This window comes from Eretmochelys imbricata, chromosome 4 (genome assembly GCF_965152235.1).
Source record: "Eretmochelys imbricata isolate rEreImb1 chromosome 4, rEreImb1.hap1, whole genome shotgun sequence".
Taxonomy (NCBI): Eukaryota; Metazoa; Chordata; order Testudines; family Cheloniidae; genus Eretmochelys; species Eretmochelys imbricata.
The window spans coordinates 137,903,594-137,922,480 of NC_135575.1; the positions used below are offsets into that span (position 1 = coordinate 137,903,594).

The window sequence follows — 18,887 nt, forward strand, 5'->3', positions numbered from 1 at the left end:
AAGTCCACTCCAAGGGGCTGGAGAGGGGCTCTGTGACTCTGGGCACTTACATAGCACTTCCCACACTCAGGACACTGCAGACAGCAGCGAATCGGTTGCAGCACCCCTGTGAGGTGGGTCAGTCTCACCTCCATTTTACAGAAAGGGCACTGAGGCACAGACAGGTGAGCTGATTTGCCCAAGGATGCACAGAAGTAAGAGACAGATCTACTGACTCCCAGAACCTCCATTCATTCCTCCAGACCACAGTACTTTCCAGCTTCCACCCATTACTGGAGCGTGGCTGATAACACTTTGCCCTCTGTAGCAGTGGTGCGCACACTTTTCCAGTTATGTCCCCCTTACCAGTAATGGAATCTGTCCGTGTGTGTACACACACCCCCATTACTACACAGCCAAGGCTTACACACACACACCCCCATTACTACACAGCCAAGGCGCGCGCTCTCTCTCTCTCTCTCTCTCTCACACACACACACACACACACACACACACACACACACACACACACACACACACACACAGCCAAGGCGCGCGCGCGCGCTCTCTCTCTCTCTCTCTCTCTCTCTCTCACACACACACACACACACACACACACACACACACACACACACACACACACACACACACACACACACACACACACACACACACACACACACACACACACACACACACACACACAGCCAAGGCTTCCTCAGCAGCAGGCTGCTTCTATCTTGCAGCTAGGCTGCACTGCTAGGGCAGGGCCAGAACCTGCCCCTCCCCCTTCGGGTTTTCAGGTTGGGGGAAGGCACGTCTCTGGGGGTGGAGGCTGCTGGGAGCAGAACTAGGTGGAGCACACTGACCCACAGGCAGGGTGGCCTGCTGAGGTGCTTCCTCCATGCCCCTTGTGGGTGCTAGCATGAACCACCCGACTTCGCTGCTTGGCCTCCCAAACATCCCTCTGCGCCCCCATAGGGGTCACGCCCCACAGTTTGCACACCGCTGTTCTACAGCACCCTTCATGCAAAGCTTCCCACGCCCTTCCCAAACCTTAACTAAGCCTGTGTGGCAGGCAGGTATCACCATCCCCATTTTACAAACAGTGACACTGAGGCACAGTGAGGACAAGGCCAATGTTCTAAAAAGTAGCTTCTGATTTGGGATGCATCAGTGTTTGGGAGTCCAGCTCTGGACATTCAGTAGCAGCAGCCATGCTCAGCCATTTAAACAAAGCATGTGGCCTTTCCCACTCTCCATGGACAGGGGAAGCATGTGAACACCAGTCCTCTCCAGGCAGCTTCCTCTCTGAGCCACTCTTCATTGTTCCATGCATCCTAGGTCTGCCCTTGTTCCCCCACCCTGTTTTCTTCAGCCATGAGCATCTCCTGATCTGCCAGCCCATGGCCCTGCTCTGTAGCTGGTCACTGAGAACATGTTATAAGAGTTTGATCCTCTCCCAGATGGGGGGAAAGTTACCATTGACTTTAATGTGTCCAATTTGCTCAGTGGTTGTGCTGATGTTGGTGCCTGGACTTTGGGCTTCCACCCTTCCCACACACTCTCTCCTAGATTGCACTCAGCTGAAAGACAGGGAGCTGAATGGGTTCAGAGCATGGTATGGAAGCTGCTGTCTCTCCCTGTAACTTCACGCTTCCCTTTCAGATGCAATATGTGTTTATATACCAAGCACTTCTGGAGCACTATCTGTATGGAGACACAGAGCTAGAAGTGACCTCACTAGAGAGCCATCTCCAGAAAATCTACAACAAAGTGCCCGGGACCAGCAGCAACGGGTTAGAGGAGGAGTTCAAGGTGGGTTTGTCAAAACCATGCTGGCTCAGTGCCCTTGCAAAGAGAGCCCAGGACAAGTGACTCATGAAAGTTGCATCCAATCCCATCCTGAGACAGCAGGTTCTCCAGGCAGAGTGACAGCCTAGACTCTACAAAATACTAGGCAGTGCCTGCAGAGGGAACAGCCCCTCCACTGGCACAAAGAGGTTGGGTGATCTGTTTGTTCCTTAAATATCGAATAAAAGGGGGCCCTTAGTTCCAAGGCCCTTTCCCCAGCAGGAACGTTTTGCTGGAGTGTGTTTGTAGTAACCAGTGCAGTTTCTCTGTAAGTGACACCTGGAAGCCAGCTGGTTTGAGGGTTTGGAGGAGTCCCGTAGGGGAATGCCAGCCCAAAGATTAGGGAAAGCAGCCGTCAGCTGAGAAGTGTGGCCTGGGACTCCTGACCGGAAGGAGTCCTTTTTCAAGCCAAAACACTCTCTGATTCTTGACATGAGCTCCTTGTGCCCCCTGCCTTCCCACTGCTAGTTCCCAGCTCAACAACCAGAATTTGACAGGAGGAGACAGGGCTGGGGACTTGATAAAGTAGAGTGTGTTCTCTGTCTAGCCAGTTTTATGGCCACCATCACTGTAGTGTCTCTGTCTTGCAGAGATCAGCAGTAGGGAACTGTTAATATCCCTATGTGATAGATGGGTCACTGGGGCACACAGAGATGAAGTGACTGGCCTAAGGCCACATTGGGAATCTTTGGCAGAGCCAGGAATTGAGCCAGGTCTCCTGACCATCCTTATGAGAGTACAGAAGGGAGTCGTAGATCTGACAGCTCCATTAGTTTAGTTGCGGTTTGTCCTGCTTTGAGCTGGGGATTGGACTAGATGACCTCCTGAGGTCTCTTCCAACCTTAATATTCTATGATTGCAGAATATAGTGTGCACAGGTGCATACAATGAGACACAGGCAGTGGCATCATGCAGAGACCCACATCAAGGCTCATTATTTAAAGGAGGGGAGGGATGGTCTAGTGTGACAGTGGTGAAAGCGTGAACTCCTTATTCTGGTGCATATCCCAGTGGCTGGGAACTGCTGGCTCAAGGCAGCTCACTCAGACTTGGCAGTTGGCTTGGATTGGCACGGGGCCTGGGCAGGCTTGGGGCGATTGGCTTGGACTGGTGTGGGGCGTTTTGACTGTTATGGTCTTGGCTTTTGGTCATTTGAAAGTTGTAGGTTGATTTTATTGTCCCCCATGCAGAAACTAACTTCAATCAAAATCCAGAATGACAAGATGAGAACAGGCAACTTGCCGGCAAATATGAAGAAAAACAGGGTGCTTCAAATAATTCCATGTGAGTTTTTCTTCCATCCTGCCCAGGGCAAAGACACGCTCAGGGGACAAATGGATAAATATAGAGGGTGAATCATTTGGGAGGACAACAGGCAGCAGCAGCTGCAGAGGAGGTGGCTCTTGCACCAGCAGTAGTTTGTGAAGGGGCCGGGGACTAGCCACTGTGAGTGGAGGGAGCAGAGTGGTGAGCATAAGACTTTTAAAACAAATGAGGTAAATTTGAAGTGAATCCTGAAATGAATGGGGAGCCAGTGGAGGCATCTGAGCATTGAGGCTGTAGCTGGGCTTACCCAGTCTGGATTTGGGCCCTGTCCTTGCCTCAGTTTCATAGAATCATAGAATATCAGGGTTGGAAGGGACCTCAGGAGGTCATCTAGTCCAACCCCCTGCTCAAAGCAGGACCGATCCCCAACTAAATCATCCCAGCCAGGGCTCTGTCAAGCCTGACCTTAAAAACTTCTAAGGAAGGAGATTCTACCACCTCCCTAGGTAACGCATTCCAGTGTTTCACCACCCTCCTAGTGAAAAAGTTTTTCCTAATATCCAACCTAAACCTCCCCCACTGCAACTTGAGACCATTACTCCTTGTCCTGTCCTCTTCTACCACTGAGAATAGTCTAGAACCATCCTCTCTGGAACCACCTCTCAGGTAGCTGAAAGCAGCTATCAAATCCCCCCTCATTCTTCTCTTCTGCAGACTAAACAATCCCAGTTCCCTCAGCCCCTCCTCATAAGTCGTGTTCCAGACCCCTAATCATTTTTGTTGCCCTTCGCTGGACTTTCTCCAATTTATCCACATCCTTCTTGTAGTGTGGGTCCCAAAACTGGACACAGTACTCCAGATGAGGCCTCACCAATGTCGAATAGAGGGGGACGATCACGTCCCTCGATCTGCTCGCTATGCCCCTACTTATACATCCCAAAATGCCTTCTTGGCAACAAGGGCACACTGTTTCCTCTTCTCCAGTTTAGAAAACTTCACACTGCAAGTGCTTTCTCAATAACTGTCCCCTTTTGGGAGTCTGGTTTAATAAAAAAGTTGAAAACTTGCCCTAGCCTTCCTAGCTGGCTCACACCCTTGGTAAAAGGCTTAGACATGTACCTGCCAAGGCTTTCCTCTTGCAGGCTGGCTCCCCACTCTCCAGCCCCCTGGCCCCTTGCCTGGAAGCTAAGGGGCCTGTAACTCTGTACAGAGCAGCTCTTCTGCTCCTTTGAGTCTCTCTTCAAACTCTCCCTCACTGAGCTCACGCAGCCTTTTACATCTTTTAGTATAACTGGTTCTGAGTCATATGCTTCAATCATTTGACCTTTGAATTCATTCCCTCCACCTGGGGAGACAGGCGAAGCCTGGCTGTTAGGGCCAGCTCACTCTGTGGCAGGCCATGTGCTCATGTTTCTTGGTGTTTGTGAGAAGCTGGGCAGTGGCATGCAGACTAGAAGAGGTGACTCACTGCATAGTACAAAGTAGCCTGCCCAGGAGATCATAGAAGATTAGGGTTGGAAGAGACCTCAGGACGTCATCTAGTCCAACCCCCTGCTCAAAGCAGGACCGATCCCCAACTAAATCATCCCAGCCAGGGCTTTGTCAAGCCAGGCCTTAAAATCCTCTAAGGATGGAGATTCTACCACCTCCCTAGGTAACCCATTCCAGTGCTTCACCACCCTCCTAGTGAACCAACCTAGACCTCCCCCACTGCAACGTGAGACCATTGCTCCTTGTTCTGTCATCTGCCACCACTGAGAACAGCCTAGGTCCATCCTCTTTGGAACCCCGCTTCAGGTAGTTGAAGGCTGCTATCAAATGCCCCCTCACTCTTCTCTTCTGCAGATTTAAATAATCCCAGTTCCCTCAGTCTCTCCTCAGGAGTCGTGTGCCCCAGCCCCCTAATCATTTTCATTCTGCTGGACTCTTTCCAATTTGTCCACATCCTTTCTGTAGTGGGGGGCTCAAAACTGGATGCAATACTCCAGATGTGGCCTCACCAGTGCCAAATAGAGGGGGAGCAATCGCTTCCCTCGATCTGCTGGCAATGCTCCTACTAATGCAGGCCAGTATGCCATTAGCCTTCTTGGCAACAAGGGCATGCTGTTGACTCATATCCAGCTTCTCGTCCACTGTAATCCCCAGATCCTTTTCTGCAGAACTGCCGATTAGTCAGTCAGTCCCCAGCCTGTATCAGTGCATGCGATACTTCTGTCCTAACTGCAGATTCTGCACTTGTCCTTGTTGAACCTCATCAGATTTCTTTTGGCCCAATCCTCCAATTTGTCTAGGTCACTCTGGACCCTATCCATACTCTCCAGTGTATCTACCTCTCCCTCCAGCTTAGTGTCAACTGTGAACTTGCTGAGGCTGCAATTTATCCCATCGTCCAGATCACTGATGAAGATGTTGAACAAAACCGTCCCCAGAACTGATCCCTGGAGCACTCCGCTTGATACCAGCTGCCAACTAGACATTGAGCCATTGATCACTACCCGTTGAGCCCAACAATCTAGCCAGCTTTCTATCCCCCTTATTGTCCATTCATCCAATCCATACTTTAACTTGTTGGCAAGAATACTGTGGGAGACTGTATCAAAAGCTTTGCTAAAGTCAAGGTATATCAGATCCACTGCTTTCCCCATATCAACAGAGCCAGTTATCTCATCATAGAAGGCAATCAGGTTGGTCAGGCTTGACTTGCCCTTGGTGAATCCATGTTGACTGTTCCTGATCACCTTCCTCTCCTCCAAGTGCTTTGGAATGGATTCTTTGAGGACCTGCTCCATGATTTTTCCGGGGACTGAGGTGAGGCTGACCAGTCTGTAGTTCCCTGGGTTCTCCTTCTTCCCTTTTTTAAAGATGGGCCCTATATTTGCCTTTTTCCAATCGTCCAGGACCTCCCCCAATCACCACGAGTTTTCAGACATAATGGCCAATGGCTCTGCTATCACATCCGCCAACTCCTTTAGAACCCTCAGATGCAGTGCATCTGGCCCCATGGACTTGTGCTTGTCCAGCTTTTCTAAATAGTTCCGAACCACTTCTTTCTCCACAGAGGGCTGCTCACCTCCGCCCCATACTGTGCTGCCCAGTGCAATAGTCTGGGAGCTGACCTTGTTCGTGAAGACAGAGGCAAAAAAAGCATTGAGTACATTAGCTTTTTCCATACCTCTGTCACTAGGTTGCCTCTCCCATTCAGTAAGGGTCCCACACTTTCCCTGACCACCTTCTTGTTACAATACCCATAGAAACCCTTTGTGTTACCCTTCACATCCCTTGTTAGCTGCAACTCCAATTGTGCTTTGGCCTTCCTGATTACACCCCTGCATGCTCGAGCAATATCTTTATACTCCTTCCTAGTCATCTGTCCAAGTTTCCACTTCTTGTAAGCTTCCTTTTTGTGTTTAAGCTCACCGAAGATTTCTCTGTTAAGACAAGCTGGTCGCCTGCCATATTTGCTATTCTTTCTGCACATAAGGATGGTTTGTTCCTGCGCCCTCAATAAGGCTTCTTTAAAATACAGCCAGTTCTTCTGGACTCCTTTCTCCCTCATATTAGCCTCCCAGGAGATCCTGCCCATCAGTTCCCTGAGGGAGTCAAAGTCTGCTTTTCTAAAGTCCAGGGTCCTTATTCTGCTGCTCTCCTTTCTTTCTTTTGACACGATCCTGAACTTGACCATCTCATGGTCACTGCTGCCCAGGTTGCCACCCACTGCTACTTCCCCTACCAATTCTTCCCTGTTTGTGAGTAGCAGGTCAAGCAGAGCACAGCCCCTAGTTGGTTCCATCCCATCCCAGGAAGTTGTCCCCAACACTCTCTGAAAGCTTCCTGGATTGTCTGTGCACTACTGTATTTGCTGGGAGAGTAATACAGTAGTGCACAGACAATCCAGGAAGCTTTCGGAGATTGAAGTCCCCCATGAGAACCAGGCCTGTGATCTGGAAACTTCTCTTGGTTGTCCGAAGAAAGCCTCGTCTACCTCATCCTCCTGGTCTGGTAGTCTATAGCAGATGCCCACCACAACATCACCCTTGTTGCTCTCGCCTCAAACTTAAACCAAAGACTCTCAACAGGCTTTTCTCCAGTTTCATGCTGGAGCTCTGAGCAATCATACCGCTCCCTTACATGCAGTGTAACTCCTCCACCTTTTCTCCCCCGCCTGTTCTTCCTGAACAGTTTATACCCATCCATGACAGTGCTTCAGTCATGTGAGTTATCCCACCAAGTCTCTGTAATTCCAATCACATTGTAGTTCCTTGACTGTGCCAGGATTTCCAATTCTTCCTGCTTGTTTCCCAGGCTTCTTGCGTTCGTGTAAAGTCACCTAAGATAGCTAGCTGATTGCCCTACTTTTTCAGTATGAATCAGGAGGCCTCCCCTGTTGCACCCTCCTCCTTGTGTTTCCTCCCAGTATCCCATTTCCCCACTTACCTCAGGGCTTAGGTCTCCATCTCGCGGCGAACCTAGTTTAAAGCCCTCCTCCCTAGGTTAGCAAACCTGCCTGCGAAGATGGCTCTTCCCTCTCTTCGTTAGGTGGATCCCATCTCTTCCTAGCAATCCTCCTTCCTGGAACAACTTCCCATGGTTGAAGAATCCAAAGCCCTTTCTCCAACACCACCTGTGCAACCACACATTTACTTCCACAATTCGATGGTCCCTACTTGGGCCTTTTCCTTCAACAGGGAGGATGGAAGAGAACATGACTTGTGCCTCAAACTCCTTTATCCTTCTTCCCAGAGCCATGTAGTCTGCAGTGACCGGCTCAAGGTCATTCTTGGCAGTATCATTGGTGCCCACGTGGAGAAGTAGAAAGATGAAGAGCCAGAGCCATGCAACACGTCATGCAGATTTTTGTTCGGTCTTATCTACCTGTTGCATTCCATCTGATTAGTTGTCTGGGACAAGGGACTGTCTTTGTTAGTTACCTGTGCAGTGTCCAGCACTGATCCGTGATCCTAGATGCTACTGCAATACAAATTAATAATGCTAATGATTTAGGCCATGTGAATTTTGGCTCTGCGAACCATGCTCCATGTGCTTGCAAGCAATTATTCTACAGTGCCTAGATATTGATATGTGAGGGTTCATATTGGGAGAAAATAAACACTAGTACTCTCCTAAGCCCCACCCTCTGTTGACACCAAAATGACAAGTCACCCTTAGCAGACTGCTGGAATTCCATAATCTGGTAATCTCTCCCCTTCCAATCTTTGATCCATGAAATAGTTAGCAATTCTGACTTTTAAATTGTCATCATTGGGCTTCGGCGTCAACACCCCATTGATCTGAAAAGGAGTGGTTCAAACTGCTGTGTAGACAGCACTGCTTTGGTTCCTGGATTCACATTTCAGGTTGCAACCATGAAGGCTAAAGACTTAATTCTTTTAAATGAAAGTTGAGCTTAAGATGGTAGTCACTGGGGAAAAGTGCTATCTTGAACTGAGATGGCAAAAGGGTGAATATTTGCTGTGCTCATGCTAAAGGAGGCAGACCATGCTGGACGATTTCCATTTCCCAGTATGGTTTAGGAATAGAGCTGGTCAACATTTGCGATTTCTGGGTCATGAGAAATTTTGATGATTCAGAATTTGAGTACCACTATTCATTTTTTTTCCAGTGAAAATTTCTGACCAGCTCTGTTCCTAAATAGTTTTGCCCAAGGCACAAACGTTTCTCACTGTGCTTTAGAGTGTCGTTAACACTATGATTTATCTGTCCAAGAGCTCCAGGGTCTCCATTACTGTGCATTATCTGAGCCCCCCACAATCTTTAATGAATGTATCCATACCACACACCTGTGAGGTACAGAAATGCTGTTATCTCCAGTGTACAGATGGGAACTGAGGTACAGAGATATTAAGTGACTTGCCCAGGGTCACACAGGGAGTCTGGGATACAGCATGGAACTGAATGGAGGTCTCCCCAGTCCCAGGCTAGCTCCCTGTTCACTGAGCCATCCTTCATCTCTGTTGTCTCAATCTGACGGCACCCTTGGGGCTGCATTAACTTTCATCCGAAGGTTGATGCCCGAGTAGCAAGTATCTGTGTTTTGAAAATATTCCCCAAAACTCCAATATGCTTGTCTGGCTTCTATTTTAGATGAGTTCAATCGAGTGATCATTCCAGTGAAGAGAGGCGAAGAGAACACAGACTATGTCAATGCGTCCTTTATTGATGTAAGTTCTTGTTTCCTGTTCATACTCTAACCATGGCAGGTTGCAGCCAATAACCCTCCACCTCAAACATAGCCAGGATGGGCCTAGTCTTTAAATGCTTCCTTTTTAGGGTGTTGGGGGTTTTTTTAATTGTATTTAGAGCTGATGGAAGGTGCTAGTCTGACTGTGGGGACTGGAGTCCCTTGTTTATCCTAATAACATGTACAGCTGAGGCAAAAGCCGCGTGAGCTTCCATGCTGCCCCACCCCTGTGCCTCTTCATGACCTGAAGAGACACATCACAGGGTGATTTCAGTCTCAACAGCCCCGTTGGGTCTTCCACTGAGCCCCACAACAAGTTTGATAGTGACTCTTGTGATAGTGACTACCTGTCTCCTAGGCATAGAACAGTGACTACAAGCTCCTTTCATTTGGCCACTGAACGTCCACCAGACAATGCAATGTAATCATAATACACCAATCTCAAAGCCCTTGACAAAAGCAGATCAGCCTCGTTATCCTCAGACTGGAGGAAATGAGACACAGAGGTTAAGTGATCTACTCACCAAGGGTTAAGTTGCACAGCCCTTGCTGACAGGTAGTCCTGCTGATGTCAACGGGAAGCCTCACATTAGCTTTCATACATGCAATGCACCCAAAAATGAGTAAGTGATATAGGATCCCCAGGTTTTCTGACACCCAATCCTGTCTCTAACCCCCAGATGACAGTTGCTCCCAAAGGCAAGTCATTTTTGGTAATGACTGTCCTGGGCTAGATTTGAACCAGTGACGGAGAGGGGAAAGGCACTGTGTCACATGCATAACACCCTGATCTATCTATCCCCCTGCAATGTAATTTTCTAATGAATATCATCCATAATGGGTGAGTCCCGCTATGCTGCTCTGTCATTATATTCTGACTCAATCTGTTTCAAACAGAGCGCAGTATAAGCAGCCCACTTGGCGTCCCAGCCCTGTTTGTTTGTCATGAATCTAGGTCAGAAAGCCCTTGATGCGGTGTAGGCAGCTTTGCTGAGAATTCAATTTCCTGCCTCTACTGAACTTTGCTTGACTGACACGCACCAAATGACTAAGCATCTTTGTGTTCTCGCTGCAAACTCGGATGAAAAAGAACAACAGAAACTTTGACTGTCAGAAGGAGGAATGTTTCTTGGTTGTGGAACAGCAGTTGTCAACCTATACTGTAGATTGCAGTGTAGGCCTGGTTTTGCTCCTCTCCTTAAAATCCACAGTAAAAGCTACATCATCGTTAAAACTGGTAGATTAGGTCTGGACCCAGGGTAAAATTTTTCTACAAAATTTGAACTGACTCAAACAAGGGATTCCTGAATTATGACATCCTAAAAGCGGGTGTTCTCCAGGGTCCAAAGAAGCTTCTGATGTTTTGGTCATTTCACGTTTTCGCCACTCTGTAGCAACAAAAAAACTGCAAAGAAGAGGAGAACAACACTTGAGTTTATTTGGCAGCCCTGGCTGCGAGCTAGTGCCCAGGACCAATAGTTAGCTGACTCAAGCCTAATTTCTAAAGACATCAACTTTTTAATTTGGACCATCACTGTGGATTGTTGGCTGTGGTGAGCCAAGCGCAGCTTATCTCAGGCTCGCTGGAGACATGAGCTTTCCTCTACAGAAGCAGTAAGATCTGGTCCTGATTTAACTACATTGTGTTAGACACCGAGTTAGCTAATTTGGTGCCATTCCCTTGTGTGGACACTTTTAAACTAGAATCTGAGTGTCCACAGAAGTGGCTAGCAGCTGTTTAACTACATCAGTTTCTAAAGCAGTGTAGTTAAATCTGAACCATTTTCTTTTGTAGACAAGACCGAGGTCTGTAGCCCTTTACTGTGCAGACAGAGCTCAGATTTGGTGTCACCGCATCACTGGGGAGGCTTCTCACTGTAATAGACACATTTCTACCAAAAGCCTCATCAGCACCCTGACAAGCTCACTAAGTATTGGCAGACCTACCAAGGCTCACAGGGGCTTTGAGTGTCCCAGTTAGCCCCCTGAGGCTGGGTGGGGTTCTCTTTCATGCAGACCTGGGTAGGTCCACAGGAAGTGAGAGGATGCCAATATGATTCTCCAAGTTCCCTGTGCAGTCCATTCCATATCCGTCTGCAGCCTTCCTAGGGTCTGCCGGAGCCAAGCTCTCTTCCTACCACTGTTGGGACTGAGCGAGTCAGGACCACAGACCTTCCCCCCAATTCCTGTCAACCTCTATATGCCTCAATCTTCCCCCACCTGCAAAATGAGGACAGGAACAACCCGCCTCACAGTGAGGCTGGGAGGCTTAGTGAGGATTTGTCAGTCAGTTTGAGATCCACAAGTGGAAGGTACATGAGAAGTAGGGCCATTGTGTGGTGCAGCAAGCTGGATCCCCGATGTCTGGCTCTTTGTACCGTGGGTTACAGTTCTCAATTCTTCAAGAGCCAAATGAGCAACGTGGGCCACTTATAATTTGGGTCTTTGCCACGCAAAGAGACGCGCTGTCCAACACGAGAGGCATCTGCTTGAGATGCTGTAAGGCTCTTTATGTAACATGTACAAGACTCTTGATCATCTGTTTCCTTTGTGTTGTCACTAATTTACTGGACCACCCTATGTGGGGCACAGTGATTGGATACCTAAGCTCAGTGATGTGCTGTGATGAGTTATAGCTGAAAAGTGGGCCTAGGAAGGCTGGATGCATTGGAATTAAAGCTACTTTGGGGTCAGAATTAATGCTAAAAAATCAGGCTCCCCAGGAAGGGAGAATGTTTTGACTATGTCTAAGTAATAGCCTGTAGCCTGAGTCTTCACCATGGAGCATGACTGAGACAGCAAATTATGAGGCATAACAGAGCTGATAGAGTGGAGATGAGTGATGGCAGAGCCTTGGCAGAGCAAGAGCTGCTGCTATCTTGACTTTTTACATTTGGATAATGGGACAAAAGGGCAGCCTCCAAATACGTCAAGGGTTTAAGTGCCAGAAGGGGAAAGCAACTACTTATGTGATATACTGGGGATAAGCCAGAGTGATGGGGTTGCCTGATAATAGGGGAGATTGCAATGTGATGTATTGCCCTGTGGAACCATCTCCCTGTGGTGGAAGCTTCATCACCTGGGACATTTAAAACAGGTCTGATCCTGCACTGGCAGGGAGGGTGTAAAGGGCCATTTCTGTCTCTGACTCCTGTGATTCTGTCTGCTGTGTAGCCATGTGCTATACAGCAGAAGATCTACACCAAGTAATTTGTTCAAACATCCAACTTCTGAATGAAAAGGAAACTGGATCATAGAAGTTAGAGATGGAAAAAGGTTTGTTGCAGCACTGATCCCCTTCCCTGCCTGTACAGAAGACAGCCAAGTTCACAAGCCTTTGGCAAACAAGAACCAAGTTTTTCAACTGTCACCAGGAAGGGATTTCAGGTTCTGGCTGGTGTGGGGAGAGAAATGGGAGATTCTGAGCTTTGGTGCGGTTTCCTCCTGAAACCAAGCCAAACACACTGGTTTCATATGATCTGTGCTTTGGAGCCTGTGATCCACCCACAGGACTCTCCCGGTGAGTTCCCACCCAGTTCCCCACACTGGTGCCCACTGTCACCAACCCCTCACACTTCTTGTCTTGCCGTATGCTCTGCACCCATCTGATAGTAATCTCTCTGTGGATGAACTTTTCAACGTGGCTGTGAGGGAGTTCATGGCAGCATAGCTCTGTGTCAGGTAGAACAGCTGCTGCTGCAGATGCTGACAGCACTGGGGTGAGTTCCAGGCTGCATGCAGTTCTGCCGCCCCAACAACCATGGCTTGAAATTGCAGGGTTATCGCCAGAAGGACTCATACATTGCCAGCCAGGGCCCTCTTCAGCACACAATAGAGGATTTCTGGAGGATGATCTGGGAGTGGAAATCCTGCTCTATAGTTATGTTAACAGAGCTGGAAGAGAGAGGCCAGGTAAGTGCCTGGGATTAACTAACTCTGCAGCTGTTGGGAAAGCAACATCATGATGACTTCATCACTGGTGGGAAAATCAAGGCAAGACCGTACAGCCCCTTGTTGCTTGTTCCCAACACATCCCAAATTATGTAACTATTTAACACACACACATGCACCCGACCTTCTCTGGTGAATCTTGTGCTGCAGCCCGATCTCTGGTTTTACTCCCAAAGAATCCACGTGCTTATAGACACAGTATAAATTTTAGACATGAGGAGATGGGACAAGGACCCAAGACATTCCACTCCCAAAACACCTCTTGAGCTAAATGGCCACTCGCTAGTTACTGTCTTTGCGCTGGCTTCTGGAGAGCAACATCACTCATGCACAAAGCTAGAGAGCAGCATCCTAATTCCCCTCTAAACCTCTGGATCCCATGGTTGGCCTACTGAGGCCTCCTTGTAACAGACCCCTCAGGCCAGGATGGAGAGGGGGGGATTTCATGCTGCCACATGGAGGTTTCTCACCTCGTCACCTCTCATGCTTTCTCAGGAGAAATGTGCCCAGTACTGGCCTTCTGATGGCTCTGTGTCCTATGGAGACATCACCATGGAGCTGAAAAAAGAGGAGGAATGTGAGAGCTACACAGTGCGGGATCTGCTAGTAACAAACACCAGGGTAGGAGTCTCTCTCCCTCACCATGGAAGGCAGCTCTGGGATCTCTGGGCATTTGCTGTAGTTAACCCCTGGTTCTGTCTATAGTTGCCCTGCTTCCCCTCACTCCTGCAGCCCTGACCCAAATGCTGATCCTCCCCTTTTCCCCTAGCCCCTCCTCAGCTTCCCTACCCTTCCACAATTGCCCCAAAACGACACCTCCACTGCCAGTTCCCTCCTTCCTCACCCCTCTCCCTGCACACTGCTGTCCTATCCCCTTCCCTGTTGTTAACCCCTCCTCTCCCACTGACCTATGGTCATGCCTCCCCCACTGCGGAGCTCCCTTCCCCCACCAGAAACTCAGTTATCCACTTCCTGCCCCCCACCTCCCTGCTGCCATCCAACCCATACTCTCTCCTCTGCTGGTTCCCTCCTGGGCCTCCCAAACCCTCCCTGGTTTCCAGTTCCCCACTTTGTCCCCTAGGGCATCTCCCACCAACCGACTCCCTGACACACTGCCATTGGTCCTATTGGGCATCTGCTGCTACTGCCCTTCTGATCATTGTCTTCTAACTTTCTTCCCAAGCCCTTGCAACAATCTGTTTCCAGCTACGCATCTGGACTTAGGTTGGTCTAGTGGAGTGAAGTTGTCATTGTTTTTCTCCTGCAAGGAAAACAAGAGCCGGCAGATTCGACAGTTCCATTTCCATGGCTGGCCGGAAGTTGGAATCCCTAGCGATGGGAAAGGAATGATCAATATCATTGCAGCTGTGCAGAAACAGCAGCAGCAGTCTGGGAACCATCCAATCACTGTGCACTGCAGGTACAGCCCAGTCAGGCCAAGGGACTGGACACAGTTGGCCTAGAGCCAGCATTGCTCTGGTCTTGGGTAACTTCGATAGATCTGCAAGCCAGTGAAAGGGACCGGATTGGTGATGGACGTCCTCAGCCCACTGATCAGGGGCAACACAGACAGCTGTGGTGCAAGCTTCTCTCATGCTGCCCCGTCAGTGTACCTCAACCTGGAGCTGGAGGGGTCCGGGAGTAATTCTGTCACCAGGCCCCATTCAGTCCTTGGCGTCTCTTCCTCCTATTTCAGGGACAGTTGAGTTTGTGGTGGGAGTTGATGTGGAGAAATTGGGAACTGGTCTGAGACCACTCAGCTCATGTCACATGATGTCCAAACCTTCTTCACCATCTGACTAGCTGTTTGACCTAATTCTGGCCAGACATGAGCTGGTGCCCAAGAGAGGAGGGAACAATGGATAATTAGTCAGATGGGATGCTTCACATGAAAACAACTGTCTATAAATGGTAGTTAAACTAGAAAACACAAAGGAGACTGTTCAAGATGTTCACGTTCCCCAGCATTTCCCTCCCACTGCCTGGGTTGGAGCATCCATGCAGCCAAATGAATGTATTTTGTATTGATCGCTTTCTCTGTGCTCTTCTTTTTGTCTCTTTGCCAGTGCCGGGGCAGGAAGAACAGGAACCTTTTGTGCACTGAGCACTGTCCTGGAAAGGGTTAAAGCCGAGGGGATTCTGGACGTCTTTCAGACAGTGAAGAGTTTAAGATTACAGAGGCCACATATGGTGCAGACACTGGTAGGCACAAGTTATTGCATCTTCACTACCTAGCTCCCTTCATGCCTTAATAGATCTCGGTTGAGATGTGCCTGCAAACTTTCCTTCCTCTCAGCCAAGTTTTCTGAGTGGGAATTTCCCTAGTTAAAATAATCCTAATGGTGGGGAGAAGGAGGATTCTCTCCTCTACCCCCTTCCTCCTAACAACCTGAATTCTACAGGGAGGGGAGCACGGTGCTAGGAATAAGGAGACCTGATTCTGTTCCGGACTCCTGATTCTGCCACTGACTGCCTCTTTCACCATGGGAAGTTACTTACAGACAGAAGTGCCAAACATCCGTAGCTTCTGCTGATCTGTCGATGCTCAGCACCTTTGAAAAGCAGGCCACTAGCCTCTGCATGACTCAGTTTTTTGCCCATCTATGATGGGAATAATGATACTTCACCCTTCTCTTGTAAAGTACTCGGAGATGTGCAGTTGAAATTGTTTTGATACAAGACAGGAGGGGACCACTGTGATTATCTAGCCTGACCCCTTCATAACACAGGCCATAAGTGCAAAGTCCCTTTCCTCATCTGATGCTGTGCTTTTCCTCTCCCAAACACCACAGGAACAGTACGAATTCTGCTACAAGGTGGTGCAGGAATACATTGACGCCTTCTCAGATTACGCCAACTTCAAGTGAAAAAACAAAACAAAAAGAAACAAATGACAGAAGAGTTGCCTTCTTTAATATTTTGTAATATTCTGTTTGTTAATATACCCCCCAAAATATGTGTATATATCTTAACTGTTTTAGAGATTGGTACCATAGGCTTCATATTAGCTGGAGATTTTATATGTAGCAAAAGTGTTAGCGCGGATACTGTTGGCTCCTTTTTTCCAATGTTTTATTGGGGAATTAAATAGCGTGATGTTTGGATTAATATTGTCAATCCATCTCTCTGCTGGAGAGTTGATATAGGCTGTTGTTTTGTTTGTAAATCTTTTTTTTTTTTCCCTGAGGGAGTAAAGCCTTTTTAAAAATAATAGTATTCTGGATCTCATCTAAAAGCACAAGCTTTTCCGAACCTGTGGGGAAATGGTTTCACATTTTCCTGCTGTTCTGCTCTTGAAAGAAAGGAAGGAAGGAAGAAAAGGAAGAAAAAAGCTTATTCTGTATATATCCTAGTTTTTGTATAAAAAGAGAAAAAGCAAAAGTTTTTTTCTCCGGGACTAAATAACTCTGCGTCACCAACTGAGAATGGTAATGGACTTGTAAGTGGCAGCAACAGTTGGGATTTCAACCAGAAAAAAAGGATTTTTGCTCCCTAAAGGAAACTTCCCTGTATGTGTGCCAGATTTCAGATTGGTTTTATCTGCCGCTCAGCTTGGCAGTTATTGGCAAGCAACACGGTAGGTCATTTAGATGTCTAGCTGAACTGTAGGTACAGTCAGGTACGTGGATGGCCTTACCTGCTCCTGCAATTAACAAAGGCCATTGTCTGAAATCCTCTGGCTCTCTTATCAGTCTGTGTTCATCAGTGAACAGTAGCAGCTTTGTTGTTGTTAGTATTAAGATTCATTCTCTCTCTCTCTCGGCAAAGCCAAATGTTTCATTCTAGCCTTGTGTACTCTGGGAGTTTCAGCCATTGGTGTCCAGCAGGTGGTATAGCTTCACCAGCACAAATGCTTAGTGTAGACAGGCAAAGCCTCAATAAGTCACCGTTTGTACCTCTGCCTGAATCTGGGGTTAAGCTACACTTGTGAAAATCATGGCTTCTTGCAGCGTTGCCTGTCTGTGTGGGGAGTGTGCACTGGCACAGCTCCACCAATGGCTGCAGCTGGGGCAAATCCACAGTGTAGACAAGGACTTGGACTGTGTTCTGCCATGAGAGCTGTGTTTACTTCATGTTTGTCTTACACCTGCCAAGGGCGTGTGTTGGCCCATGTCAGTTATGGGTTGCCCGACCCTGTTTCCTTTATGCTTGGAGGCAGGACTGCCATGTGCCTGCTGGCTGTCAACACATCAGAGCCTCCATGGCCAAGAAATGTGTTTTAATTTTACTCCTTTCCATGTCTGTGGTCAGAAGGACTGAGGGAACGAGAGTGAGGAGGGGCCCTCCTTCCAGTCGGTCTCTTCTAGGTGTTGGTGCCATGGTTTGGAGAGAGGATGTAGCACCATAACAATCCAAACTTCAGCCAGCCATTGATTGTCCCTCAGACATCAAGTGCGATCAGCTCCCCTGACACATCTCTCCCTTCCCTCCACACCCAATGAATGGTCCTTGAGCAGCTCCTGGGCTAGACTTTCCTCCCATACCAGTATAACGACAATGAAAGCCGAGGATTTACACACAGGTCATACTGATGGGAGTACGGTCAGAATCAGGCCTGGTGGGCGGTTCTGCCAAGGATAGTATAGGTCCACAGGTCCAATTCTGTATTTTCTTAGCACTGAAATGAAAATTAAAATAGAGGATTTGAGTCGTGCAGCATTCAGGGAGGCAGCACTACCAATAAAAGTCACCAGGAGAAGGTCTCTGGTACCATCCCTAAATAAAGATCCTGTTTGCCTGAGTTAATTGTGGAAGACCAGGTGTCTTCTCAGCCCTCCTGTGGGGGAGCTCACAGTCACTCTGTGTAAACCCTCTCCATCCCAGGTTAGTTGTGCAAGGGGAAAATATCAAAAAATCAGACTCTTCTAGAGGAGGGTTCTTTTGTTTGGGGGAGGGGTTTTATTTTTAATTTCTACACTGAATGTGATACTGTTGAAAGTGCTAACTGAACAGGCTTGGGGATCCATCCCCCAAGAGTGTAGGCTTGCTCTAGCTAAATACACATAGAAATAGTCTGTCTCCCTCTCTCTCACACACGGAATATCCCACCAGTTTGCCGCAGTCCTTACCTGAAGGGATCCTTTCTGAGTGTAAGAGGAGAATTCAGTCTACAGGGCTCATTCACATTTGTCTCTCTACAGAGACAGCCTGCAAAGGCCTCAGTTTTGCACTCTGATCCGCACAGTTGGATCCTTATGCCCATGCAGAGTCCTGCAGATGACAGCAGGGCTCTGTGTGGCCCTGACCCAGAAAAGCATGTAAGCCAGCATACAAACACTGTTCCAAATGGAGATGCTTTCCTGAATCAGGGCCCGTGGATACACAGGCCTGCCTGCAGGATCACGGGCTAAAAGCTCCAGTTGATGCCAAGAATGGTGACATGAATATCTGTCCTCTAGGAGCTAGTCTGAAACCAAGAAGACTTGTTGGTTTTTGATGGAAAGAAGGCACCAAGAATGTATCTTACTTCACAGATGGTAATAAAATAAATAGATCCATAATGTTTAAGGCCAGAAGGGAACAAGCCATAGAATTTCACCCAGTGATTCTGGCATCAAGCACGCAGTAACTTGTAGCTAAGCTAGAGCACATCTTCGAGAAAGACATCCAATCTTGAGCTAAACTTCAAGTGATGGAC

At 48.2% G+C, this 18,887-nt stretch overlaps 1 protein-coding gene across 3 annotated transcripts in view; it reads left to right on the forward strand.

Moving 5' to 3' along the window:
- The window catches only part of PTPRA (protein tyrosine phosphatase receptor type A), a 258,757-nt gene extending 242,297 nt beyond the window's left edge, over nt 1-16,460 (forward strand). For all 3 annotated transcript variants that reach the window (XM_077816029.1, XM_077816026.1, XM_077816027.1), the window contains 8 exons: nt 1,648-1,797; nt 3,024-3,117; nt 9,202-9,278; nt 13,076-13,210; nt 13,745-13,870; nt 14,518-14,669; nt 15,316-15,451; nt 16,042-16,460. In XM_077816029.1, coding sequence (XP_077672155.1) covers nt 1,648-1,797; nt 3,024-3,117; nt 9,202-9,278; nt 13,076-13,210; nt 13,745-13,870; nt 14,518-14,669; nt 15,316-15,451; nt 16,042-16,116 — 945 coding nt within the window. In that variant the 3' untranslated portion in view covers nt 16,117-16,460. The remainder of the gene's footprint in view (nt 1-1,647; nt 1,798-3,023; nt 3,118-9,201; nt 9,279-13,075; nt 13,211-13,744; nt 13,871-14,517; nt 14,670-15,315; nt 15,452-16,041) is intronic.
- Nucleotides 16,461-18,887: the final 2,427 nt, after the last annotated feature.